At 40.4% G+C, this 27725-nt stretch overlaps 1 protein-coding gene across 2 annotated transcripts in view; it reads left to right on the plus strand.

Annotated features, from left to right (window-relative positions):
* Positions 1-27725, plus strand: part of LOC126419896 (phosphatidylinositol 4-kinase alpha) — a 205677-nt gene that overhangs the window by 85223 nt on the left and 92729 nt on the right. For both annotated transcript variants that reach the window (XM_050087159.1, XM_050087160.1), the window contains 5 exons: positions 13497-13644; positions 13900-14089; positions 23084-23270; positions 23435-23538; positions 26258-26417. In XM_050087159.1, coding sequence (XP_049943116.1) covers positions 13497-13644; positions 13900-14089; positions 23084-23270; positions 23435-23538; positions 26258-26417 — 789 coding nt within the window. The remainder of the gene's footprint in view (positions 1-13496; positions 13645-13899; positions 14090-23083; positions 23271-23434; positions 23539-26257; positions 26418-27725) is intronic.

Consider the following 27725-nt stretch of genomic DNA (forward strand, 5'->3'; position numbering starts at 1 on the left):
AATGTGTATGGGTCTGCAATGTAACTGTTAAATAATTTAGTTAGATGTGAATGTGTTGAGGTGAACTTCTTTAGCCAGTAATTTGCTATTTTATCATTTCCAGGGGCTTTCCAATTGTGTGTAGAATTAATTGCTCGGGTGACTTCATGTTGCAAAATTATCACTTCAGGCATTTGTGGTATCATCTTGTATGTGTCTGTTTCTGCTTGTATCCACCGTGCATGCCTGTTATGTTGTACCGGGTTTGACCATATGTTGCTCCAGAAGTGTTCCATGTCTGTTATGTTTGGTGGATTGTCTATTTTAATGTGTGTGTTATCTATTGTTTGGTAAAATCTCTTTTGGTTTGTGTTGAATGTTTGGTTTTGTTTCCTTCTATTTTCACTTTTTTTGTATCTTCTAAGTCGTTTGGCCAATGCTTGTAATTTCTGCTTCTTTTCATCTAATTGCTCTATTGCTTCTTGTTGTGAGATTTTACCTAACCTTTTTTGTTTTTTGTCTGATATTTCATTTCTTATAAATTGTGTTAGCTGTCCGGTGTCTTTTCTCAGTTTTTCTATTCTGATCTGTAGCCTGTGTTGCCATGCTGGTTTTGTGGGTTTCTTCTGTGTATTGGTTTGTTCTGATCTCTGCCTAGTGTGTATATTTAGTGTAGTGAGTGCTCCTATATAAACCAGTAGTTGTAACTCTTCCATAGTTGTATTTTCATTTATTTTGTTGTGTATGATTGTGTTGATAGTTTTTATTGTTGTTTCGACTTGTGGGTTATTTGGCGGTCTATGCAAGAATGGTCTGATGTCTGTATTTGTGTCTTTGTATTCTATATATGTCAGCTGAAATTTCTCTTCTATATCTAACACGTGTGTCTCTTCGTGTTCTATTTGTGCTTGTTCTGGTGGCTGTCTTAAGATTTTGTTTTCCTCTGATTGTTTAATTGATGCGTGTTGGTCTTTGTTTGTTTGCTCTGGGATGTTTGAGTCCATTACTGTATTTTCTTCTTCTTCTGATTGCACATTATTTTGTTCCAGTATTTGTTGTACTTGTTGTTTGATGTTTTCTAATTCTGACTGGGGTATCCTGTTATTTTTTATTATTACACGGATCTGATCAGCTAGTCGTTGTTCTGTTAAAAATTTTAATTCCGGGTATCTGGTAATAAATGTTGTGTATACTTGTGATCTGTATCCAGTTGTGTTGGTTCCTAGGTTTGTTGCGTGGTAATAACAGAACATGAGGTGTCGATTAACTTCATCTGACCATCTCATTCTCTGTCTTATTATTATTATTATTATTATTATTATTATTACTGTGATAATAGTCCTCTGTTGTGCTCCTCTATTGTTTTGTCCATCAGTGTAAACATTGAGTTGTTTGGCATGTGTACTTGGTCATTCAACATGGTTTTCTTTCCTGCTTTTGTTTTCTGTATGTGTTAATTTTCTTGGGGTTAGGAGGCGATTTTTTATTGTTGATTCTAATTATTAACGTGCTTTCTACTCTAGTGGTTGGCTTGTGATTGTGTTCTGTTATGTGTTCTACAAATGTATATGGTTTGTCCCTCACTTCCAGGCTCTCATGCATTCTTTGTATATGACATCAAATGTTGTGCCTTTTTGTCCTGTGTATCTGCCATCACAAGTGTTACACTGTAATAGATATATACCTGCTTTCTGGTATATGTATCTGATTTTTTTTTCCAGTTTTGGGCAGTGTTTTTGGATAGAATTATTTGTTGTGTATGCTACGTTTATTCCCTGTCTCTTAAAAACATTGTGACTTTACATGAGAGTTTGTGTTTGTATGTCATTGTGTACCATCTTTTGTTTTCTCTTGTATATAATGACGTACTTACATAAAAAAAGAAACAACTAATCTACTGATAACACTATCAAAACAAAACTGTACCATTCTGTATCCCACCAATGATGCCTTAAAGTGAAAAAGGTGAATCACGTCTGGGAGAAATAAAATGCAGTGCAGCAAGAAAGGTTATTTTTATTTACAAAAGAAAGGTCCAGATATAAAAATAAAATGTGTTATAATGTCTAAGTTGAACACACATACTTCAAAAACGACACAACACATGTAAGCCACAGAGCGAGTTGTCAAAGACATGTGAACATGGTATCATTCAAATCAGCACTGAGTCCAAGTCTAGCGGCCGCTGGCTGGCTGGCCGCTTAGGTGGCGTGGCTGCTGCATGGCTGGCAGACAGACAGCACCGCATGTAGAGGACGTGCGTAATTGCGCGCCAGCACTTTGGATGATTGGCGAGTCACAACACTTTTCCCCCCTTTCAAATTTTGCACTGGTCTTGATGGAGGTGGCCTGTAGATTGCCAACGTCAATAGGCGTTGTTTGACTGGCTGTAAAGTCTCGAGGAGGAGGCTTCCCCTACGGATGGAAGTGTCCTCGATGATAACGGGTCGAGATGACCGGAGATGTAGGGGTCGAATCTGCTGGGGCCCCATGCACCAATCTGCCCATTGCGGCAAGTCCGGTTGTTATAACAGGAGACATGGGCGATGTGTCGGTGTCCGTAGGAGAAGGAGGCGAGTAGAGTTGCTCCGACAGTTGATGGTCATCCGGTTCCTGCATGGGCATGTCTCCTGGTGGCTTCTGTTCTTGTGCTGGCACTGAGATGATGGTGAGAGGGCTGCGTTGTGAGTAATGAGAGATGCCAAGATCCCGAGCGTCAGGTAGAGCCGAAGGTGGTGTAGCGGCATTCGGAACAGGCATTGCCGGCACACGAGTCTGAAGCTGGTCCGAATGATGCACTGCAACACCCACGTCTGTCTGGATTTCATACAGGTGTCAGCCACGGTGTCGTAGGATGCGGCCAGGACTCCATTTTGGCTGCCTGCCGTATCCCCGTACCCATACAAGATCGTTGGCGGTGAACTGGCCAAGTGAAGGCACCCGCATCCGTGTGGTGGAAGGCCGCAGAAGATGAAGTAGCATGCGGGGCTGTCAGCCAAGTAAGAGCTCAGCTGGACTGTGGGGGTGAAACGGTAAGAAGCCAGAGATTGGAGAAGCGCATCATCAGCAGCAGAAGAAGTCAGGAGTTTCCTCATCTGAGCCTTAAATGTGCAGACCGGTCGTTCAGCCTCACCGTTTGACTGTGGATGGAATGGAGGGGCTGTGACATGCATAACACCATGGCAAGCACAAAAATCTGCAAATTCGGAAGAGCCAAATTGCGGACCATTATCAGTAACAAGAGTAGAGGGAAGGCCTTCCAAAGAGAAAATGCGGGCGAGAGCACTTGTGGTTGCCGCCGTGGTAGGCGACGTGCAACGGACAATGAAAAGAAAGTTAGAGTAGGCGTCAATTACGAGTAGCCGATAAGTACCTAAAGAAGGTCCCACGAAGTCAGCAAGAAGGCACTCCCAGGGCTTCTCAGGCGAAGGCCACGGTGGCAAAGATGACTTCGGGGTGGCGGCCTGTGACGCACAAGGGCCGCAGGCAGCAACCATGTGTGCTATTTCAGAGTCGATGCCAGCCCAGTACACATGACGGCGCGCCAGAGATTTTGTACGAGACACACCCCAGTACCTATGGTGAAGGAGGCGTAAGACTGAAGCACGCAAAGACGCAGGTACAACAACACGTGGCGAAGCATTTTCGGTGGAAAGGAGGATAACACCATCCGTAGCCGTGAGGCGGTAACGCAAAGCGTAGTAGTTCCGCAACAGATCAGAAGTCTTAGCGGACAGACGATATGGCCAACCCTTCTGAATACAGCGTAAAAGATGGGGAACCCATCCACAACCTGCTGCTTGGCAACATCCAGGTGGAAATCCAAAGTTCGTTCCTATCGAATGCCAGATCAGGGCCTATGGGAAGGCGAGACAGTGCATCAGCATTCGCATGTTGAGCCGTCGGCCAGAAATGAATCTCATAATTGAAACGAGACAAGTAAAGAGCCCAATGCTGGAGGCGGTGTGCAGCCTTGTCGGGAAGCGACGTTGATGGATGAAACAAGGAAACAAGTGGTTTGTGGTCTGTAACAAGATGAAATTTGGATCCATAAAGAAAAACACCAAACTTATGAAAAGCATAAATAATGCCCAAAGCTTCCTTTTCAATTTGAGAATATTTTCGTAGGGCATCCGTGAGCGTTTTGGAGGCATAAGTAATGGGTTGTTCAGAACCGTCAGAAAAACGGTGCACAAGGACTGCACCAACCCCGTATTGAGAGGTGTCCGTGGCCAGAACGAGATGTTAGCCAGGTTGATAAGTAGCCAGGCATGGGGCCTGTTTCAGCATAGTCTTCAATTTCTGGTAAGCCGCATCGCATGATGTGGACCAGTGAAAAGGCACGTTTTTATGCAACAGGCGATGCAATGGCTGAGCCACCAAAGCAGCAGATGGTAATAACCTGTGATAGTATGCTATTTTCCCCAAGAAGGACTGCAGTTCCTTAACAGATGTAGGGCAAGGAAGGGCATCGATCACAGCGACAGTTTGCTGAAGCGGACGAATACCGTCCCAAGAGAGTTGAAACCCCAAGTACATGATAGATGCCTGAAAAAATTGTGATTTCTGAAGGTTACACTTAAGACCAGCAGTCTGTAAGACATGAAAAAGTGTGCGGAGGTTCTGAAGATGTTCTTCAGTGGTGGAACCAGTGACAACAATGTCGTCCATGTAATTGATACACCCAGGGACAGGGAGCAATAATTGTTCCAAGAATCGCTGAAAGAGAGCAGGGACGCTGGCAACCCCGAATGGCAATCATTGGTATTGATAGAGGCCAAAAGGCGTGTTAAGGATCAGAAACTCTGGGAAGCAGTGTCGAGAGGAAGTTGATGATAAGCTTCTGACCGGTCAATTTTAGAAAAATACTGGCCTCCCACAAGTTTAGTGAACAATTCTTCAGGTCGGGGCAAAGGGTAAGTGTCGATGAGGCATTGCACATTTACAGTGGCTTTAAAATCGCCACAGAGATGAATATCACCATTGGGCTTAGCAATGACGACGACAGGAGAGGACCACTCACTGGAAGCTACAGGAAGCTAGACCCCTAAAGTAGTTCCCGTTTTACCCGATCATGAAAGGCCACAGGAATGGGTCAAGCCCGAAAAAACTTAGGCCTAACCTAGGAGAAAAAAAGGGACAAAAATGTCGTTGACAAGGAATCCAATTGAGCATACGGAATAGCATCAGAGACGATATTGACAGAGTCATCTATGGAGAACCCAAAAATGCGAAAGGCATTGAAACCAGAAAGATTTTCTGCGTTACTCTGGTCAACCACAAATATGGGAACAGTGCGAACGACGGATTTTTAAGATACCTCTGCATTAAATTGTCTCAAGAGAGAAAAGTTCTGTTTATTGTACATCCGTAATTGCCGAGTGACAGGTGATAGGATTGAAGAACCCAACTGAAGATACGTCCGCGAATTGATGTAGTGGCAGCAGAACCAGTATCCACCTGCATGCGAACATCCCGACCAAGGATGTGGACTGTGAGGAATAACTTCCCTGAAAGGGAAGAAGTGCAATTGACAGACAACACAAAAGCAGAATCAGCGTCACGGTCATGAACATCATGTATGCGGTCATATTTGCAAACAGAAGATACATGACCCTTCTTTTTGCAATTGTGGCACACGGCCCAACGTTGGGGACAATCCTCACGTGAATGTTTCATAAAACACCGCATTTTCTGAGATGGTTGTTTACGGTTAGGCTGAGGCTGCGCGTGGGAGCGTACGGCGGCCACGTCGGCCGGCGGGGACACGCCGCACGCGTCGTCAACAGCGCACAGAGGTTGTATGTCCCCGACGTCACCCCACGCCTCTATTTGCACTTCAGTGACGCGAGAAGTTTCAAAAGACTGCGCAATGGATAGGACTTCATCTAGAGTCAGATTTGCTAACTGAAGGGCCCGTTGCCTCACTTCTTTGTTGGGCGCCAACCGGATAATAGCATCCCGTACCATGGAATCTGCACAGGATTATTTGTGAACATCAGTAACAAATTGACACTTTCAACAGAGGCCGTGAAGCTCAGCAGCCCAAGCGCGATAGGATTGATTCGGTTATTTTTGACAACAATAAAAGGCAACATGAGAGGCTACCACATGCGTTTGCTTTTGAAAATAGACGGACAGAGGTGAGCATATTTCAGCAAAGGACAGAGACGCAGGATCTTTCAAAGGAGCCAATTGCAACAACAATCGAAACATTTGAGGTGAAATCCATGAAAGGAACAGAGACTTACATGTTTGTTCGTCCGTGACATGAAATGCCAAGAAGTGCTGTCGAAGACGTTTTTCGTAATCAGACCAGTCTTCCGCCGTCTCGTCGTAAGGAGGAAAAGTCGGTATATGCAACGATGAGAAACGGCCCACATTTGATGCTGCGACGAAATCGCGAATCGCCGATGTGAGAAGCGTTTGCTGCTCAATGAGACCTTGCAATAGTTGCTCTAAAGTGACCATGGAAACCTGTGCGTCAACGATGAAAAGGAAAAATCCCATCCTTGTCGCCAATTGTTATAATGTCAAGTTGAACACATGTATTTCAAAAATGACACAACACATGTAAGTCACAGAGCAAGTTGACAAAGCAAGACATGTGAACACGGTAACATTCAAATCAGCACTGAGTCCAAGTCTAGCGGCCGCTTTCTGGCTGGCCGCTTAGGTGGCGCAGCTGCTGCATGGCTTGCAGACAGACAGCGCCGCATGTAGAGGACACGCGTAATTGCGTGGCGCCACTTTGAATTATCGGCGAGTCACAACAAAATGATGATCCTGCTCGTGGTCAAACTCGGGACCTCGCATTTCTCATATCCAGCTGTCTACCCAGACCATGCTGTCTGATATTACAACAGGCTGTAATTCGGAGCTTTATAGCTAAGCGATTACAATGTGGAGCATATGTTTGGCAATACCACCTTTCACTGACCATTTGAATCTGATACATATAAATGCAGTGTGTCCAGCATGCAAGCAGTTTGGTTGCAGACCCTCAACCGGCCTCCTCCTTATCAATACGTGACCCTAACTGGCACGGAGGCAGGACCAGCTTTCATCAGAGTTCTTGCTTGACACCACTTAAGTCGCAAATGGCAACAGTTTATGGTCAGTAGAATGCGTGCCACATGACATCCGTCTCAGAGCTGTCCTTGAAACAACTGATTTGTTAGTTTTTTGTGTCATTGTGGTGCCAAGTGTTGCTTAAATTGCTGCTGTAGAGGCAGTATGATCTGCCAGAGCCATATGTTGAAAGTGATGGTCTACCCTCTTGGTAGTGCATTTGGCCATCCAGAATCCTTTCTTTTTGTGACTGTAGGTTCTCTTGACCACCACTGCCAGCAATTATGTACAGTGGCTACATTTGTGCCAAATCTGTCTGCAGTATCACAAAAGGAACATCCATCTTCTTTGAACTCGACTACACGACCTTGCTCCAACTCAGTAAGGTGTTGACAATGACATCTTTGTTGCTTTAAGGGCATTCTTGACCAACATCTACTCGCCCAATCCAATCTTAAAGGAAACTAAGACTCATGACATTTACAGTGTGTATATAAAACAAAACTAATCTGCATCCACATAGTGGTGCTACTACACACATATCAGGAGATACGACTTCATATATCACTGAGTTGCTTGAAAAACTACCACTACATAGATGATTTTTTAGTTTATTACTTCTTTTTGTTTACTCTATAATCAACACAACACATTTTGCAGACATTATCCATAACTGCCACAAATGTACCTACGAGATTATATCATTGTAGTACCCATAATTTAGCAGATATGTGACAAATAATGAGATGTGTGAAAAACTGTGGCGTCATGCGTAATGTTATAACTTATTACTTCTTTACTAGTAACTCTATTCACAACACATTTTCCTGACTATAACCATGTATATCTCTGGATATAACTGCAGAATTATGTCCTTGTTCAGCACATTGTTCAGGAAATATGACATTATAAACATTAAGCTATGTGAAAATGAAGCTGCAGGGTCAAATGTATGTACAAATACCTGTGAAATGTGTTAAATATATGTGAAATAGATGTAAAATAGATGTTAAATAGATGTAAAATATATTTGACTTGTGTATATGAGAGCAGAGCCGTGTGTAAAAAGGTCATGCTAAACCAATGGAATGATTGCTACCATATTTGGTACATGCATTAGTTACAACCTGCAAAGATGTTCTACAGAGGTTAAGAACCATTTTGCACTCAAATTTCAGATGCACGTAGTTAAATGTATTAAATTGATTGAAAGTGAATAATTGTGATTGTTACCCCAATAAGCTTTTATTTGTTGTTAGCTACATTTCTTTGAATCAACAAAGCATTATGCAGAACCACTCACTGTGCCTAGAGTGGATAAAGAGCAGGTAATAATTTAAACACAGCCTCCAAACATACCAGCCACTTGCCTTGTGCTTCAGGATCAAAGACAAACAGTTAGCCCTAAACAACAAAGGAAACTGAAATATTAGCAAGCTACTTCTACAAGTTGTTAAATTTGATAAGTTGTTAAATTGTGAGACACCAGGAGCAAACTTTCCAAAACAAAATCCTGGAGACCCACACATATAGACTCAGAACCACCCAGCTTGTATGAAATGCAAAATATCTTTGAAGATCCAAAGAATGACAAGGCCTCCAGGAAGATTCAGTAACTGCTGAAATGTGGGAAATTGTGGGAACAGAAAAGAAGCTCCATGGTGTCTTTCAATAAATCTGGGAAACAGAAGATTCGAAAACAACATTACTTCACCTAATTCACAAAAAAATGAGATAAAACTGACAGCAACTACTATAGATGAATATCCCTCCTTCCAGTGACTTACAAAATTCTTTCAAAAGCATTACAGAACAGATTAGAAAGCGAACTTGGAGAGCAGTTAGGAGAGCTTCAAGGAGAGTTTAGAAAAGGACGATCCTGTGTGGAACAAGCTTTAAATCCGAAGTTCATAATCAGGTACAGAAGAATGAGATATAAAGATATAAAAGCATTTATATAAAATTTATTAACTTCAAAAAATCACATGATTCTGTTGACAGGAAAACATTATTCAACAGCTTAAAAGAGTTTGGAGCTGACAACATATTGGTGGCAGTCATAAAAGACACACAATCAAATACTGAATGCAAACTTAAATTTCTGGGCAAAACCTTCAAGGCTTTTGAGATGAAAACTGGTGTAAGGCATGGAGATGGACACTCATCCCACTGCTGTTCAGTTGTGTGCTAGAAAAGGTAATTAGGGAATGGAGGAATATAACAGAAGAAGAAGGAATTAGAAGAATCACAATTAGGAGAAAAGGCGATAATCTGAATTTTGATTGTCTAGCTTTTGCAGGTGATCTCATCTTTTTTTCTGAACCTGTAGTAGATGAAATAGGCCTACATGTATCTTTTGAAAAAACAGAGTACATGACAGATGTGCAGGAAGCACCATGCTTTACACAAAGAAGCTAAACTAGTAATGTCAAGAAAGATGGAGGCAGCTTTTTAACTATTGAAGACATTTATAACAAGAAATCTATTTCGATAAATACAAAATTTCGGCACTACAGTACTGTCATTAACCCAGAATGCTTTCATGCATTAGAATGTATTTCGTTAAATATAGCCAAAAAATCAGGTGAAATAGAAAACAAGGAAAGGAAAATAATTTTGAAAATCTTGGGATGAAAATATGAGAATGGGAAATGGAAATTAAGAAGTAATCAAGTAGTTTATAAAAAAATAGAGCAAATATCAGACACAATGAGGAAGAGAAGAGTTGCATACTATGGACACCGAAAAAGGCTAGATGAAGGGGGGGGACATCAATGACATGGACAAAAGAAGTTAAAGCAGGCCTGAGGGAAAAGGAAATAACGAGAACTAGTAGAAAGAGAAAGATTCAGAGCAAAAGTGAAAGGTTTCAAGGAGAAAACAAAGAAAAAGACAGTTGCAGTATGGACAGAAGAAAGAAGAGAAAAGCATAATGGATGAATGAAAAATTACTGGAAGAAAGGAAGGAAAAAAGAAAGAATACATAAGATATTTCATGTGGCCCTCAGTAGGCCAAACCAATTAAAAAAAAAATCTATTATGAATATATCAGGAAATCTCCCTCCCTCCCCCCCTCCCTCCCCCCCTCCCTCCCCTCTCTCTCCCCCCCCCCCCCCCCAAAAAGTTCATCACTAGTTGAGTACCTACCATTGCCAGGATTTGTATTTACTGCAATCTTCCAGTAGCCCGTCTTCCCCTCTGCCCTCTCTCTGTCCACCTCCTTCTCCCCTCTATCTGTTCCCATCTCCTCCTCCCCCCTTGCTGTCTGTCCATCTCCTCTTACCCCTCCATGTTGTCATGTTCACATAGAGAGGGAAGGAAGAGGAAGGAGGAGGAGGAGATGGAAAGAGAGAGGGATGAGGTGAAAATGGACAGAAAGAGGGGGAAGGGGAAGATTGGATAATAGAAGATTGGAAAAAATACAAACCTGGCAATGCTGGGTACTCATCTAGCAATGTATAAAGAGGGTTACCTTTTAGAGAGAGAGAGAGAGAGAGAGAGAGAGAGAGAGAGAGAGAGAGAATGAATTTCCTGATATGTTATTTGTTCAAAATAGATTTTATTACTTTTTTCCACTCTAAGCCTTGGGAGTAGTTCTGCATAATGCTTTGTTGACTCAAAGAAATGTAGCTAACAACAAATGAATGCTTATTGGGGTAACAACCACAATTATTCACTGTCGGTCACTTTTATACATTTAACTAATGCCCATCTCAATCAGTATTGCTTTTATATCTCCTCGCTGTTTTATTTCCTTTTATTCTTTCTAATATGTATTCTTGCTTAGACTAATTTTCATTTTACATTTCAACATTTTGTTGTCTCATTTCTTCTGTTATAAAGCAACACCTTGTAACAATAATATTTTGGATAGAAGACAACCAAATTCATTTCTTTAATTTTTCATGGGTTTCATTTATTAGCATACTGGTGTATTGTTAAGAAATGATGGGTGCTATACAGGGTGTTACAAAAAGGTTCGGCCAAACATTCAGGAAACATTCCTCACACACAAATAAAGAAAAGATATTATGTGGACATGTGTCCGGAAACGCTTAATTTCCGTGTTAGAGCTCATTTTAGTTTCGTCAGTATGTGCTGTACTTCCTCGATTCACCGCCAGTTCGGTGCTTGTGTTGATATGCGACTCATTGCTCTACAGTACTAGCTTCAAGCACATCAGTACGTAGCATCAACAGGTTAGTGTTCATCACGAACATGGTTTTGCAGTCAGTGCAATGCTTACAAATGCGGAGTTGGCAGGTGCCCATTTGATGTATGGATTAGCACGGGGCAATAGCCATGGCGCGGTACGTTTGTATCGAGACATATTTCCAGAACAAAGGTGTCCCGACAGGAAGACGTACGAAGCAATTGATCGGCATCTTAGGGAGCACGGAACATTCCAGCCTATGACTCGCGACTGGGGAAGACCTAGAATGACGAGGACACCTGCAATGGACGAGGCAATTCTTCGTGCAGTTGACGATAACCCTAATGTCAGCGTCAGAGAAGTTGCTGCTGTACAAGGTAACGTTGACCACGTCACTGTATGGAGAGTGCTACGGGAGAACCAGTTGTTTCCGTACCACGTACAGCGTGTGCAGGCACTATCAGCAGCTGATTGGCCACCACGGGTACACTTCTGCGAATGGTTCATCCAACAATGTGTTAATCCTCATTTCAGTGCAAATGTTCTCTTTACGGATGAGGCTTCATTCCAACGTGATCAAATTGTAAATTTTCACAATCAACGTGTGGGCTGACGAGAATCCGCACGAAATTGTGCAATCACGTCATCAACGCAGATTTTCTGTGAACGTTTGGGCAGGCATTGTGGGTGATGTCTTGATTGGGCCCCATGTTCTTCCACCTACGCTCAATGGAGCACGTTATCATGATTTCATACGGGATACTCTACCTGTGCTGCTAGAACATGTGCCTTTACAAGTACGACACAACATGTGGTTCATGCACGATGGAGCTCCTGCACATTTCAGTCGAAGTGTTCATACGCTTCTCAACAACAGATTCGGTGACGTATGGATTGGTAGAGGCGGACCAATTCCATGGCCTCCACACTCTCCTGACCTCAACCCTCTTGACTTTCATTTATGGGGGCATTTGAAAGCTCTTGTCTACGCAACCCCGGTACCAAATGTAGAGACTCTTCGTGCTTGTATTGTGGACGGCTGTGATACAATACGCCATTCTCCAGGGCTCCATCACCGCATCAGGGATTCCATGCGATGGAGGGTGGATGCATGTATTCTTGCTAACGGAGGACATTTTGAACATTTCCTGTAGCAAAGTGTTGTATTTGAAGTCACGCTGGTACGTTCTGTTGCTGTGTGTTTCCATTCCATGATTGATGTGATTTGAAGAGAAGTAATAAAATGAGCTCTAACATGGAAAGTAAGCGTTTCCGGACACATGTCCACCTAACATATTTTCTTTCTTTGTGTGTGAGGAATGTATCCTGAAAGTTTGGCCGTACCTTTTTGTAACACCCTGTATACCCACTCTAAGAAGATTCTTGGTGAGATGGCTAACAAGCAGAAATTGAATGCTGTTGACTGGTATTGACCTTTTTCTGATTGTTGCCAACTTGATTTAGCAGATAATATTGTATTTAGTACATTTGAGTATATGGAAGTAGAGCTGACACACTGAGCTAATGATCACTGAAAGGTCATATGTAATTGTATTTGAAATAATCTTATTAATTATGATTTTATACAGTTAAGCACAGTTGTGTCTGCTAGTTAAAGATGGTAGTAACCAAAAAGGAATTGGTATAAATCAGTGGAATTCAGTCTCTACCAATCCTGCCACTCTCATTATCAACCACTCTGACTCTCCTAGAACTGCAAGTATAGTAGATCATTAAAGTAACTATATTCTGTTGTCATAATTGTATTCGTTTCCCTCTTTGTCTTTCCTTTCATGATTTTACTGCTCCTTCCCTCATTACCCAAACAAATCCTAATTATTATCAGCTACAAATTTCTTATTGTATATCAACATTCTTTTTATAATAAAATGCATTTTATAGAGACTAAACTGAAAGAGCAAAGGCATTATCCTGAAGGATAAACTTTTAATGATGTGGTACATGTACATTGTTGTTTTTTCTGTTTCTTATCCTCTCTCTCTCTCTCTCTCTCTTTCTCTCTTTCATACAAATTTTATGCTATCCTATTTATTACCTATCCTTGTAGGTTACTAGGGCTAGAACCAATGAAGAGTATTGCCTTTTCATCATAAATAATCTCTGCATGACAGTGAAGTCTGTTTTGACATAGTTTGAAAATTTTGTCAGGAAAGAGTTTGATGCTTGGCTATTTCATGCTGTTGGCTTTTATATGCAGGTTGTGAGATAATTAATTGTTTATAGTCTCTGTTATTATTATGTGTACTTTATATTTCTATTCTTAAATTTTCAGGGACTTGGTAAACTAGCACAAAAGTTTCCAAATATTGCAAGCACATCTATATATTGCCTGCGTGACTTTTTAGTCACTCCAAGCCCAATTCTCTTCAAATTACATAGACATTATGCTGACACTAAGGACACCAAACCAAAGATAACAGGTTAGTACCGCTTTCTTGTTTGCTCTGCCAGCCAATAATGTCACTTATTAAAAAAAAATCGTTTCCTGACAATAGCCAGCACACTTGTCGACCTGGTATGTAGAATGAGAATGTAAGGCAGACACTTAATCTTCAAAGCATAATATGAGTAACTGGAGAGCCACAGTTTATTCAGTCTATTTAAAATATAAGATACAGTTGAAGCTAATCACATATACGATAAAAATGATTTTATTTCCTTCTTCTTATATGCAGTTCAGGGCAAAGAACAAAAAGATCCTGACTTGATGTCCACATCACAGGCCGCATTTGAGAAACTACGTGATGCAGCAATAGAAAACCTATGCATCGCATTACAAGCGGCATACACACTAGATCCATACTGTGTCCGTGCTCTTGTTGCATCAGTATCAAACAGGCTCTTCACTGCAGAGAAGTCTGACAGGTTTGTGCTTTTATATTGTTATTTATTTATTGGTCCTGCGAATCTAGGACTGCACAGTGTACAAAATATATTGGACCATTTCTTAATTACTACACATATTTCTTGAAATTTTTATGTACATAATTTTTAGCAAAAAGTAATATTACACATTATTTTATTACTTTATATACTTTACAAAAACAACATTAATTGCTGCTACAGTTTTGTTTTTCTAGATATTTCCTTGCTACATAGGAGAAGTAAGTAATCATTCACATTTGATTGGAAATTGTTCCTGTCCATTAACATTTTGTTTATTTGTGTAATACTTTATACATTTTGATGCCGGGATGGAGTGTGCTTTTCTGTAATAGTGCTGTATTTGTCTGTTGTACATGTACTTCATTTATTTGCTGTGTGGTAGCTGTGTACAGATTTATTAAGGGTGATGCAGGGACTGATAATGTTTAATTTTTTATGATAATTACATTTTCTAACACATGGAAATGGTAGAATTTCTTTTTTATGTAAAGAGTTATGTGCATGATGATATTTGCTTCAGTACTTCCATTAGTCTAATAGTATTTTCCTTTAATTGAAATGATTTCAGGCTTGCTCCACAGTTTCACCAAAATACTACACCATATTTCAGTTCTGAGTGAACACCAACAAAATATTTGATCCTGAGATTATCATATGACATACCATTGCTTAATATTCAAATTATGAAACAGGGTTTGCTCAGTTTTCTGTTTATGTAGTCAACAAGTGTAAGCCATTTCATGTTGTGTTATATCTGTATAATGAAAAGTTTTGTGCTTTCTGTTTTTCCGGTTGTTTGTCCATTTATTTCAAAATGAAAATAACTGGTGTCCTGTTCTGGGTGATTTGTCCATTGCAACAAGTTTTTTTCTGATTTATAATGAAATTGTTTGCATTAAAGACCTTAATGCTGTTTTCAAAGGTTTCTTTGGTGCAACCTGTAATGAAGATGCTGGCATCATCTGTAAATTGGTATACTGTTACTAGTGTTTATATCTAAATCATTTGCATGTAGTAAAAACAGGCTGGGACCCAATATGAAACATAATAAATCTGACTGGTGGATGCTGACAATACCATTCATTTCATGTGTTATCTGTGTGAACTGCTTTCTTTCGTGGAGGTATCATTTAATCCAATTACACACTGCTCCCCTAATACCCCAATTCTCAGTCTTATCATTGATGGTATTATTGACTTTTGACATGAAGTTCAAAAGTTATTATGTAGTCCTTTCTGATTAAGTTAGAAACAACTATGTGATGATCAAAATATCCACGGGTATGCTGCCGGTCTATAGTGTCCAACGGGCACAATATTTCGGCGATCAAACATGTCGCCATCATCAGGTGAACTGACGGACTGAGCTCCTGTGAACGTGCCGGCACGGAGATCCGTACGCTATGGCTGCTCAGCGGGAACTGGGTTCGGTCGCGGCGGCGGCCGATTTAAATACCCTCCGCCCGCGGCGCGCTCCCTCCGCCGTCCGCGCCCAGCGCCACGGTCGCGCGGTGGAACAGATTGCGACGGCATCTGAGATGACGTCGGTGTGATGGCTCTGTCCGCCGTGGTCGTCACAACTATACGTCTGCTCGATTTACTCTTGATTAACCCGATCGCTGGTTCCCAAGCCTTGCTAAGATTATAGCCACAGTCACGGTTTATGAGGTCGTCATTGGTGCGAATTTCGATGGCCTCTCTAACAACGCTGTCCCAGTATCTCGACGTCTGTACCAGAATCCTCGTGCGGTCATACTCCATGGCGTGATTTTCCGACAAACAATGTTCAGCGACCGCCGACTTGCTCGGATACATCAGTCGAGTGTGCCTGTGGTGTTCACGGCATCGATCCTCGACGGTACGCATCGTCTGACCAATATACGACTTGCCGCACTGACACGGAATCTGGTACACGTTGAATCTGCCACTCTGAGTACCCATTTTTTCGAAACGTGCTCTCCGCCCAACCACTGCAGCACAACCTGTTGAGATGGATGAAGTCACGAGGGAGGAGGTAGGCACTGCATTTATTCCATACACAGGCGCACTCTCGGGGAAAATCGCCCGCATTCTGAAGAAACACCGGGTCGGAACTGTGTTTTGTCCTCCAAATAAAACTCGTGCATTGGTGGGGAGCGCCAAAGATGACCTCGGTTTGAGGAAGGCCGGCGTGTACCAGATTCTGTGTCAGTGCGGCAAGTCGTATATTGGTCAGACGATGCGTACCGTCGAGGATCGATGCCGTGAACACCACAGGCACACTCGACTGATGTATCCGAGCAAGTCGGCGGTCGCTGAACATTGTTTGTCGGAAAATCACGCCATGGAGTATGACCGCACGAGGATTCTGGTACAGACGTCGAGATACTGGGACAGCGTTGTTAGAGAGGCCATCGAAATTCGCACCAATGACGACCTCATAAACCGTGACTGTGGCTATAATCTTAGCAAGGCTTGGGAACCAGCGATCGGGTTAATCAAGAGTAAATCGAGCAGACGTATAGTTGTGACGACCACAGCGGACAGAGCCATCACACCGACGTCATCTCAGACGCCGTCGCAATCTGTTCCACCGCGCGACCGTGGCGCTGGGCGCGGACGGCGGAGGGAGCGCGCCGCGGGCGGAGGGTATTTAAATCGGCCGCCGCCACGACCGAACCCAGTTCCCGCTGAGCAGCCATAGCGTACGGATCTCCGTGCCGGCACGTTCACAGAAGCTCAGTCCGTCAGTTCACCTGATGATGGCGACATGTTTGATCGCCGAAATATTGTGCCCGTTGGACACTATAGACCGGCAGCATACCCGTGGATATTTTGATTATCAAATACGCCGGGAGAAACTCAAGAATCACAACTATGTGATGTATTATCATGTAAGTAGTGCTTGCAATACTTTTCCTGTTGTCCATTGTGTTAGTAAACTTGGTTATAGTATTTTCATGTAATTTGTTTACCAAAAAAGTCATCACTGAATTAATGTTTTTAATGTATTAGTTTATTGGCTACAGGTCATGAAAGTGGTCATTATGGGACAAGTAGGTAAAAGTCTTTCGTTTGATATGAGTAGCCAAAATAACAACTGCCAGAAATTTGAACAAAAAGACTAATATGTTGGGCTATATTCAGTGACACTGAACCTCAGTGCACCTATTTTCCTGTGTCAGAAAATATATGTGTACTAGACTTAAAAGCAAAAACGTGGACCTGACACTAACACAAAAGCACTGATTTTGACACATTTCATCATCTACCTTTGCACAACAATATGTATTTTCTTTGATTTAACTGAAGCATTTGATTGTTTGGACTGTATAGTAGTATTGCATAAGTTGGAACATAATAGGTTTAGGGGAAAAACTCAACAGTATGGAAAATAGGAAGTAGTGTGTTGTCCTCCAGTGTCAGCAAGCAAGGAAGGTATTTGAATCTGATTGAAGATATGAAAAGTAGAGGGTGATGTAATGTAATTAATCGTAGCTAAGAGCATAGTCAGTATCAAGCACATGGTTTTCAGAGAACAAATTAATAATTAAATGCAACAAAACTGCAATGTATACAGTTCTGATATGGAACTCTTTTAAAAGTGAAACTTTATTGTCTCAGGCGGTCTAACATCCAGTGAAATTGACAATTTATTCTTAGAACTGCGGATAAATGAAAAACTTTCTTCGAAGTATAACATCCAAGATCTTGTGCAAAAACTGACTGCTGCTATTTTCACCATAAGAATAATCTCCATTGTATGCTTATTTGCTTAGCTTCACTTCATTGTCCTCTATGGTATTGTATTTTGGGGAAACTTTGTGCATTCTCCAAGAATTTTCTTAGACCAGAAAAGTGCACTCAGGCAGATTTACAGCATCACTGCATGAAATTCATGTACACCATTGTTCAGGTGAGAAATCTAACTCTACTTCCCTGCATATATACATACACACACACACCATAATGCTATGAATTGTTGACAGTATTGTTTCATTCAGAAGAAACATTCTTTCAGTGAACAGTTGGCGTAAGAACAATTTATGCATGGCTGATGCTTTATTTAGTCTTGTATTCGTACAGTAAGGTGTGCAGTATTCAGGTTTTGTTTTCAAGGGAAATGGTAGAAAAAAAAAATTCGAGTGATAAACTCCATATTTTGAAATCTAGATTTTTAGGTTTCCTCGTGGCACACTCCTGTTCTGTGCAGGATTTCCTTGCAGTTGTTCAGAACTGTTCTCTATAATGGATTACTTATTCATATATTCACCCAATTTTTTTGTGTTTTACAAATCCATTAATTTCTTTTGTTTCTATAGTTTCTAATCATCATTATGTAAACCGTGTTGTGGCTAATCCATGATCAAGTTGCTTGAAGGTGCATAGTCTCACAGAATCCTGTCTGTTGTGTAAATAAATGAGAATCTGTACTGCTTGTAAGACATTGGCAAATAGTCATCTATGCAAAATCCACACACAGTGTCATCATTGTATAAAAGTAAAAAAAAAAAACAAAACAAAACAAAAAAAAAACACACATCCATGTGAAAGTTAACAAAATCTTCATGGTCACTTCCCTTGTACTGATGTCTTCGTAAAATGGGGACTTCATTTTAAACAATGGAAAATCCAGGATGGACTGTAACAATATTATGAGAAGGAAAGTTGATACTCACCATATAGCAGAGACGCTGAATCGCTGATAGGAACAACAAAAGGAGTTTCACACTTAAAGCTTTCAGCCAATGGCCTTTTTTCAACAATAGACACACATTTGCACACTCACCCAAATGCAACTCACACACACAACTGCAGTCTCAGGCAACTGAAACCACAACTGAGTCCGGTTTCAGTTGCTTGGACTGCAGTCGTGTGTGTGAGCTCCATTTGTTTGTTTGTTTGTATGTTTGTTTGTGTGTGTGTGTGTGTGTGTGTGTGTGTGTGTGTGTGTGTGTGTGTGTATTGTTGACAAAGGCCATTGGCTGCTTGGCCAAAAGCTTTAAGTATGAAACTCCTTTTCTTGTGCCTGTCTGTGACTCAGCATCTCCACTATATGGAGACTACAATTTAAGATGAGAACCACAAAAATTACAGTGACTTGTGTATGGATGTGTCTAATCTTCCTTACCTTTATACAAGGATGACAATGCTCTGAGGATTTTGCATAGACAAATATTTGTCAATGCCTTCCATGCAGTACAGGAAGTATTTCTGATGATGAAGGCACTTGCCTTCAAAATTCTTACATTCCATACAAACTGCAAAGGTTATGTATCGCAGGTTTACATTCAGTAACACAATATCAATAGAAGGGAATTTGTCCCTAGTAATACAGTGGAAAGCAGTTCTTTTGAAAAACTAGAGAAAAAGCTAAACATATCAAAGGTACCATTAGAATTACCATTAAAACATAAAGTGACTAAGTTAGATTATCTGTAGCTGGAAAAAGATTTTTAGGGTGTGGAGCAGCCAATTGATAAGCAGCAAAGGGAAATGGACTATGAGAAATGAGTCCAACATTATTCTACAGCTGTTTACATAGGCTTAATCTTAACTATAGTGATAGTTACAGGTAACTCTTGCTCAAAGTCTCTATGTCATAGGTATGTAAATGTAAGTTTTTACAGACTGTTTTGGTGGTGGATAATGTTGCCAGCCAGATGTATTAAGAACGTGTGGGGGGTGGGAGGGGGAGGGGGAGGCAGGGAATGGCATGATTATAAGATTTTATTAATGTAAGAAATGGCATGACTGCAAGGTGAGAAACTTTATTAAGAGCCACACATGAGGCATGGTGTCAGGCAGATATCAGAAAGCGGGCCAGTGCTCTGTATCAAGCCAGACTTGTTGACAGTCTGCTGAGGAAGCAGCATTGCTTTGTGAGGACACATCCTCAGGCACTGAGGTTACTAGTAAATACTGCCATATAGTAGGATGTTCGAGAACCTTATAGAAGATTGTGGAAGAATCTTTAGAAAGACCTTCAGAAGAGTCAGGGGAAAACACCTCTGCAGGAGAAACTCGCATGAAAGTTCCTGGAAAACCAGTGTATAAATGGCCTGTATAGGGGCCCAAGACACATTACCAGAAAGCAGGTTGGGTAGAGTGACACTTTGATGCTGATGCAATAACAACTAAAAGAAGTCTGTACATGTTCGAGGGATGACAACGGAGTTTCTGATAAGTATCCAGCAACAGTTATCATTTTGAGTTTTCTGCATGTTAGAATGGAAACAGCTCTGTGAAGCGACAAATAGCAATTGATATTCTCTCTTTGTCAGAATATGAATTGGGAACAAGTAGTCTTGCACTAATCTCCTATTGTGACTGATTTCATGTAGTCACAATAAATAATAGTGGATATATTTTCTGTGTATCAGAACATAAAGAGGAACAAGTGCTGTCTCACACTTCTCTCTCATTGTGGTTGAAGTATTTGCTTGTGTATTGCCAGAACAAGTTTCAAATAGAGTGCTCATCTCTGATAATGAAAGGTAGAACTCAGAAATCATGAGTAATTGGAAAGGACTAACATACAGAGTGGTAGGGTGTCCTCATTTATTTGCAAAGATATAAATGCTGCTGTAGGATACCTCTTCGAATAAGGTTCTTAAATTGAATCCCTAAGTGTTTGCACCCATATTCACTTCCTGTGAAACCAACTACCTGTTCTCTCCATTCCAAAATTACCTGTCCTAGGCATCCTAGGAGACATTCTACCTCTCATTCCATTAGAGGTACCTTAGTAGACCTCAGTCCACAGTGTCGTCAATGTCCTGATTGCACCATGCAGGCGACATCCTTAGCCAAGCTGGTGATACGACCTGTGCCAGGATGCAACAGTGCTATATTAATCATAAGCTCCAACAGTTGTGCAGACAATAGCTTTATAATATTTTACAAGAACTGTATGGAAAATAATGCTAAAGTGGTTATAACTTTTTGATTGACTAATCTAGACTGCTCATATTACACATGTTGGTTTGATTATTCATGCATGCAAACCATTATCACAATTTAAAACAATGCATTTTTGCCACAGTTGGAGTCAATCTTGTTATTTGCCCTGGAAAAAAGTCAAGTTCACTGCTATACAAGTTATTCGCACCCACATGTACCAGTTCTCATCTACATCTGCATCTAGATGTTCTGAATCACTTCATTCTCTTTGAAGCCTGCTCTTCAGTTGATCATACAAATAGAAATCAAAGACTGTTGGATTAGGGTTCTAAGTTAGTTGGGTATCAATGGACTGTAACAATTTACTGATCATATGATTTGTTGCCAAAGAGGTGTTTTGTCACTCATTGTCACAATGAGCACAATTTGCTTTGAGATTATTTTTTTGCACCTTTCTCTTTTTGGCTTGTTGAAGCTACAGGGGTGCTTTAGTGTATTGCATGATATTGATATGTCTGCATTCCAGAAAATGTAGAATAATGGTGTTCTTGTAATCCCCCTTCCCCCCAAAATAGTTGATCACTTCTTGTACTGCTTGTTGGCTCTCAGAAGATGAAGAAAATACACCAAATGTAATAATAAGGCAGAGGACTCACATTTGGGAGGATAGCATTTCAGATCCTTGTCTGGTCATCCTGATTCAAGTTTTGCATTATTTCCTTAAATTGCTTAAGGCAAATGCTGGGATGGTTCTTTTGAAAAGGACACAGCCCATTGCCATCCCCATATTCCCCAATCCAAAGTTGTGCCGTGCCCCTAATGCTCCAATCACTGGCAGGACATTAAACACTAATCTTCTTTCCTTCTTGAAGTAGAGATTTAGATTCATTATACTGTGTGCAGCTTCAGAATTAAATCACTTCCAATGTCATATGGAGTGAGAGTGCTGGTTGGTTAATGACAGTTCTGTTAGACTGAGATGTTCAGCTAATGTCCAGCCTATATCCACTGGTTCTTTACTGCCTGTGAATGCTTCATGCAGACTTTGCATTTTGTGAGTTTATGTCTACAGTTTAATATGCAACCAACTCGCAGATTGAAACACATGAGTCCATGTGAATTATGAATAATAACATCCAGTCACTGACATTTCATGTCAGTGGTGAGACTCAATGGTCTTCCACTGTGCTGGTTGTCTTGAATACTGGTTTCTTCTTGATCCCTTTGTGCATGTTGCTCTTGTCGGTGATGTCATTTTTTGTGCACATTTTGTAGCCTTTTATGGGTCTCAACAGCCTGCTTCCATCTACCAAGAACTTGATAACATTGTGTGGCTTTGACTGACAATCCTTTCTTTATTTGCCTGGAGAAAAAAGCTGAAATACCTATATTGAATATGGCAAACCAATTTCATATCCGACTACATCAGTTGATAAAAAAAGTTATGACCCCTTTAGCGTTAGTTTTGGTGCAACACCTATACCTTTCACCTGGATTCGAAAACTGACAATTCTTTATCTAAAAATCTATTGCTCAATAAATATTATGGACAGACAGAAAGGAGGGGAGAAACAAGAAAAGAAGAGTTAGTGAAAAGAACATTAAAATGAATGAAAGATACAAAGTTCCAGTGGTCTATAATATGAGATATCCACAACTCAGTGGGGACGTGAATAATATGTAAAATCTGAGTCTTTCATATTAGTAACAAATACAACACTTACACGTCATATGCAGTACAGCAAGAACCGTATTAAGGGTTTAATGGCTGAATTTCACTTCATTAGTAATAATTATACTTCCACATTGTGAAACCTCTAGTTTTTTAGAACAAAACTCACTATATGATAGTAAGTGAAACTACAATTAATATCCATTCTTCTCTGATTATTTCTACATATTAAGTATGCCATGTTTCCTTTAACTGTAATAATGCTTTTCCATTTCTCATGGTATTAAAAAAAAATCATTATGCCTCACAAGTAATAAGACACAAGAATTTTAGTTGTGTTAGACATGACGATTAGTTTATTTCATAATGAATTATTTTAATTTCAACTATTAAAATTAGTCTGTTATTTTATTTTACAGTGAATCATCTCTTATATCAACAAATATAGTTATAATGTTAGGTCATGTTGCTGTTGCACTTAAGGATACCCCAAAGACAACAGAAACAATCCTGCAGTTCTTCCAGCAACGATTCTGTCGTGTTCCATCAACTCTCGACAACCTCATTGTAGACCAACTTGGATGCATGATTATCTCTAAATGCGAGGTATGTTATGTGCAGAATATACACAAAGCTGGTTTTATTAATGATGTGGTAATCAATAGTGTTGTTCATTTCTTAGATAAACATCTTTCATGCGTTTTCAGTCTGCTTCATGACTGATCATTTATTTACATCATTTCTTAATATTTTCTCTTTACCATTTGTAGTCTCAAGTATCTGAAGAAATCATGAAAATGTTTACAACAATAACTGTGGAAGCAAGCAATGCTGCATACAGTTCCTCAACTGATGACAGGAAATGTCAGTATAGGTAAGTTGTCATATGTTGATAGATTTCAAAGACTGGAAGTGGTGTGTATTCTACTTACAATAATTGAAAGGTTGCAGAGTTAATAGTTACTGAATACAGTTTGTGAAGATTATATAGCATCATTCAGTTGGTTAGTATCATGGTTCCCAGTCTGTGCACCCCAGTACCGCATGGTGCCATATATGTGTTACATGGAACAGTAAATGAGTGTAGCAAGTTTGACTCTGAGATTTAAGAAGTTGTGTTGTGAAAGAGTTCATCCATTCCATTAATTATACTCCTTATTAATCTGTTCATTGAATTACTCAGTCATGACTGGTCTGGAAGTGACTGCCTTGAGTTCAGAGAAACATTCCATGACATGAACTTGAAGCTGATTTTTCCTAAGGATTAATATTTGTTTGTTAGCATCTGTTACCAAATGACACTCTCCTTGCATTAAGAGAATAAATGACTTTGAGTAATCAGCGATGTCGACCAGAAAATATTTTGTTACTGCTCAGCTTACCCTGAACTCAGTTTTATCCCTAATGACCACCTTCAGTCCACCTAGCGTACTTATCGGTATTGTGGCTGGTGCTGTGGTGATGTTCCAGTGACTGTCTCTGCAGCTCATAATAATGTAATGGCATATTAAGCACTTTGCATGGTTGTTAAACTATTAAAAAGTAAAGCAATTCCCATTCTGCAGTGAACAATGTGGCTTCCCACCTTTTTTTTTTTTTTTTTTTTTTTTTTTTTTTTTTTTTTTTTTTTTTTTTTTTTTTTTTGACAAGTATGTGGATGCAATAGTAAACAAAATGCAGAGTGTAATTTTGTTTCATTACAAGTAATACTGTAAGTAAACTGCTTGGTGTCTCACAAGTCGACTGCTTTGTTCAAGTGGCGTCTGCCTGTAGCCTTCATTTTCCTGTTCCTCCTCATCCCTCAGCTGCACTCATCACCATGCTCAGTGCACTAGGCAGGAGTACAGCTGAAGCACTGTTTTTTCAGGCCTGTGTTAAGGTATCTAAAACCAGAAAAGTTTGGCAACCACCCATTTAGTGCAGTAATAATATAAGGGGCATTCAAAAAGAGACGAGCTGGAGGCGTAATTACTGAAACCAGTACCTGTATGTTAGAGATATTGACCCTGGCTGTTGAGACACTTGTCCCTCTGTGACGCAAGGCAGTGAACTGCTGTATCGTTAAATTCACAGGGCTGTGATGATAACCAGTTCCACATGTACAACTGGACGTTGTCCGAGGTGAATCGTTTGCCCCCTCAGAGACTTTTTAAGGGGACCAAAAATGGCGTAATCACAGGGAGAGAGGTCCAGACTGTATAGAGGGTCACTGAGAACCTCCCATTTGAATTTCTGCAGGTGTGCCGTGACTGTGTTGGCCATATGAGGCTTTGTATTGTCATGGAGCAGAATGGCCCCATGAATGAGATTGCCCGGTCATTTTGATTTGATCGCTAGGCGAAGGGTGGTCAAGGTTTCCAAGTAATGCTGGGCATTTGCTGTTGTTCTGTGCTGCAGGGAGTGATTCAGAAGGGGGCCATCTTGGTCAAAGAAGAAAAGGCTCTGAGGGGCAAATGGTTCACCTTGGATGACAACATCCAGCTGTACGTGCGGAACTCGATAACATCACAGCCCTGAGAATTTTATGAGACAGCCATTCACCTCCTTCCGTAATAACCGGACAAGTGTCTCAACAACCAGGGTCAGTATTTCTAACATACAGGTACTGGCTTCTGTAATTATGCCTCCGGCTAGTTTCTCTTTGAATGCCTCTTACATTTTCAAATGAGAATGTTGTATTTGAGTTCATGGTCAGGTAAAAGCAAGCTTATGAATTTTCCCACTTTCTACACCTGCCTCCAATTTTGCTCTCACCCCACAACCCCCACTCCACTCGGACACAGACACACAAAATATAGAAAAGCTCATAGACAATGGTATTACTCAGGAATTAAAGGTGCCTGACCAGTAATTTTATTTCTATTTTTCTATAATAAGAGCAAATTCTCTGTGAAATATATATGGTGACATGAGAAAATTTGCCTGATTTATCGGAACTTGAAAGTATCACATGTGAGACACACACACACACACACACACACACACACACACACAGACACACACAGACAAACAAACAAACTCTTTAAGAGACACTGTAGCCCCTTCCTCTCCCACCCCCTTCTCTCTCTCTCTCTCTCTCTCTCTCTCTCTCTCTCTCTCTCTCTCTCTCTCTATGTGAAATGTAGGTTCATCATGAATAGTCATTTCCACCAGATACATTTTTGATAAATTTGTGATTCTGGTTAGCAATATCACCATAAGAAATGCTGTCATGGTGATTCAAATTTCTTACGCAGCAGCTTTCATTACCCAGACTGTGATGTAACTTTAACTGAGTGGCAGACAGAATTCATAAATTATGCCCACTTCTCATTACCAGTGCAACTACTATGAACGTTATTAGCAGACTCTTTTATCTCCACCCGGTAGGTAAAAAATGATAATTGTGATAGACTCTTTTTTCATTCCATTGTGGTGCTTCTGTATTCCCTATAGTGTCACTGTGATCTGATGTGGTTTTTTTTAAATGGACTGTGAATGACGGTATCAGTTTTAAAGGTGCTCAATGGCACTGTCAACAGCATCGTATGAACTGTGTCAAAAGTCACATTGGGAGCTACTTCTTTCAAGCTGACACCAGTTTCTGTATTTAGACATGTTTCAGCAGCTGTTGTGAATGCCTTAGCCAATATAGCAGCAAACATGCAGGGGGAATCAGCAATGAATGACCTTTTGGGCAGACTTCTGGAGCTGTTTGTGCAGCTTGGACTTGAGGGGAAGAGAGCCTCAGAGAAAGCTCCTGCCGCACAGAAGGTACTGTTAGCCAAAGTACTATAATTGTCCTTATGTTAAGAAAAAATATTTTTATTAGAATTCCAGTAAACTTTTCAAATAATACTTTTCTCTGGTACCAGTTCTGGATGTGTCATTTTCAATATTTTTAACACAAATCTGAAATAACATGAAGTGTAAGAAAGTGTTGCTAAGGAGAAAGACAGTGTCCCATAGACTCGTTGAACACATTATTGATAATTAGGAAATATGATTAATTATATCAAAAGGAAAATTCCCTCAAGAAAAATGTAAAGTTATGAGACAGAATTGCTGATCAGTACTTACTTTCAGAAGGCAAAATTACAGTACATCAGATGGACAGATATGAAAATACATACACTATCCTCCTATTCAGAACAAAGAAATCTCTGTTTCCCGTCGTCCTGGGGTCTGAGTGACCTGGCCTTCCTTTTTGATCTGCCCCAGCCTTAACACTCTCCCCTGCCTGAGGGAGGAACTATTAGTTCAGAAAACTAGGATAATATGATGTACTTTCACATGCTGTATAAGTAATGTAATTTTCACCTCCTGAAAGTAAGTGCTGGCAAGTAATTCTACCTCATAAGTTCATAGAAATATGCTTTTATATTGATACAGAAACTGATGATGGCTCAAGACATCTTAAGTCTGTGACATAGTGGCTGGAGAAGTTTAGTCACCGCTTGGTGTAGCCATGCAGTCTTAGGCGCCTTGCCACGGTTCGCGCGGCTCCTCCCCCCCCCCTCAAAGGTTTGAGTCCTCCCTCGGGCATGGGTGTGTGTGTTGTCCTTAGCGTAAGTTGGTTTAAGTTAGATTAAGCAGTTTGGTCCCATAGGAACTAAAGAAACAGGCATGTGCACTATATTCTTCAAGTTAAGACAACAGTTTTCATGCTGATTTGCCATATCATTTCAAGAATTACTAGAACATATCAGTACTCTATCTGTGTATCAGTGCTTAAACAATTACAGCTCCAGAACTGAAGATGGATACTCCATTTATAGTGTACTGCCTCACTCCTCTAACCCAAAGTTCCATCTAGTAACAATTGATTTTAAAACTGCAAGTGGTATTGGAGATTTCAGAAACTAATGCAATAGGTATGAAAAACAGTGCTTGTATTTTTAGTCATCTCTAATCACCCACACCTAAATGTTAAGTAACATTAGTTGTGTGCTAATACCATGTTTTGCTGTGAAACCTGTTCATTTATTTTTAAAAATTTATCCAGAATATTCTGTATATGCAAAGGAACCGAAACTTTCCATGTAAACCGTAGGGTGAAAAAGATGAAACAACATTCAGATA

Source organism: Schistocerca serialis, chromosome 9, assembly GCF_023864345.2.
Source record: "Schistocerca serialis cubense isolate TAMUIC-IGC-003099 chromosome 9, iqSchSeri2.2, whole genome shotgun sequence".
NCBI lineage: Eukaryota > Metazoa > Arthropoda > Insecta > Orthoptera > Acrididae > Schistocerca > Schistocerca serialis.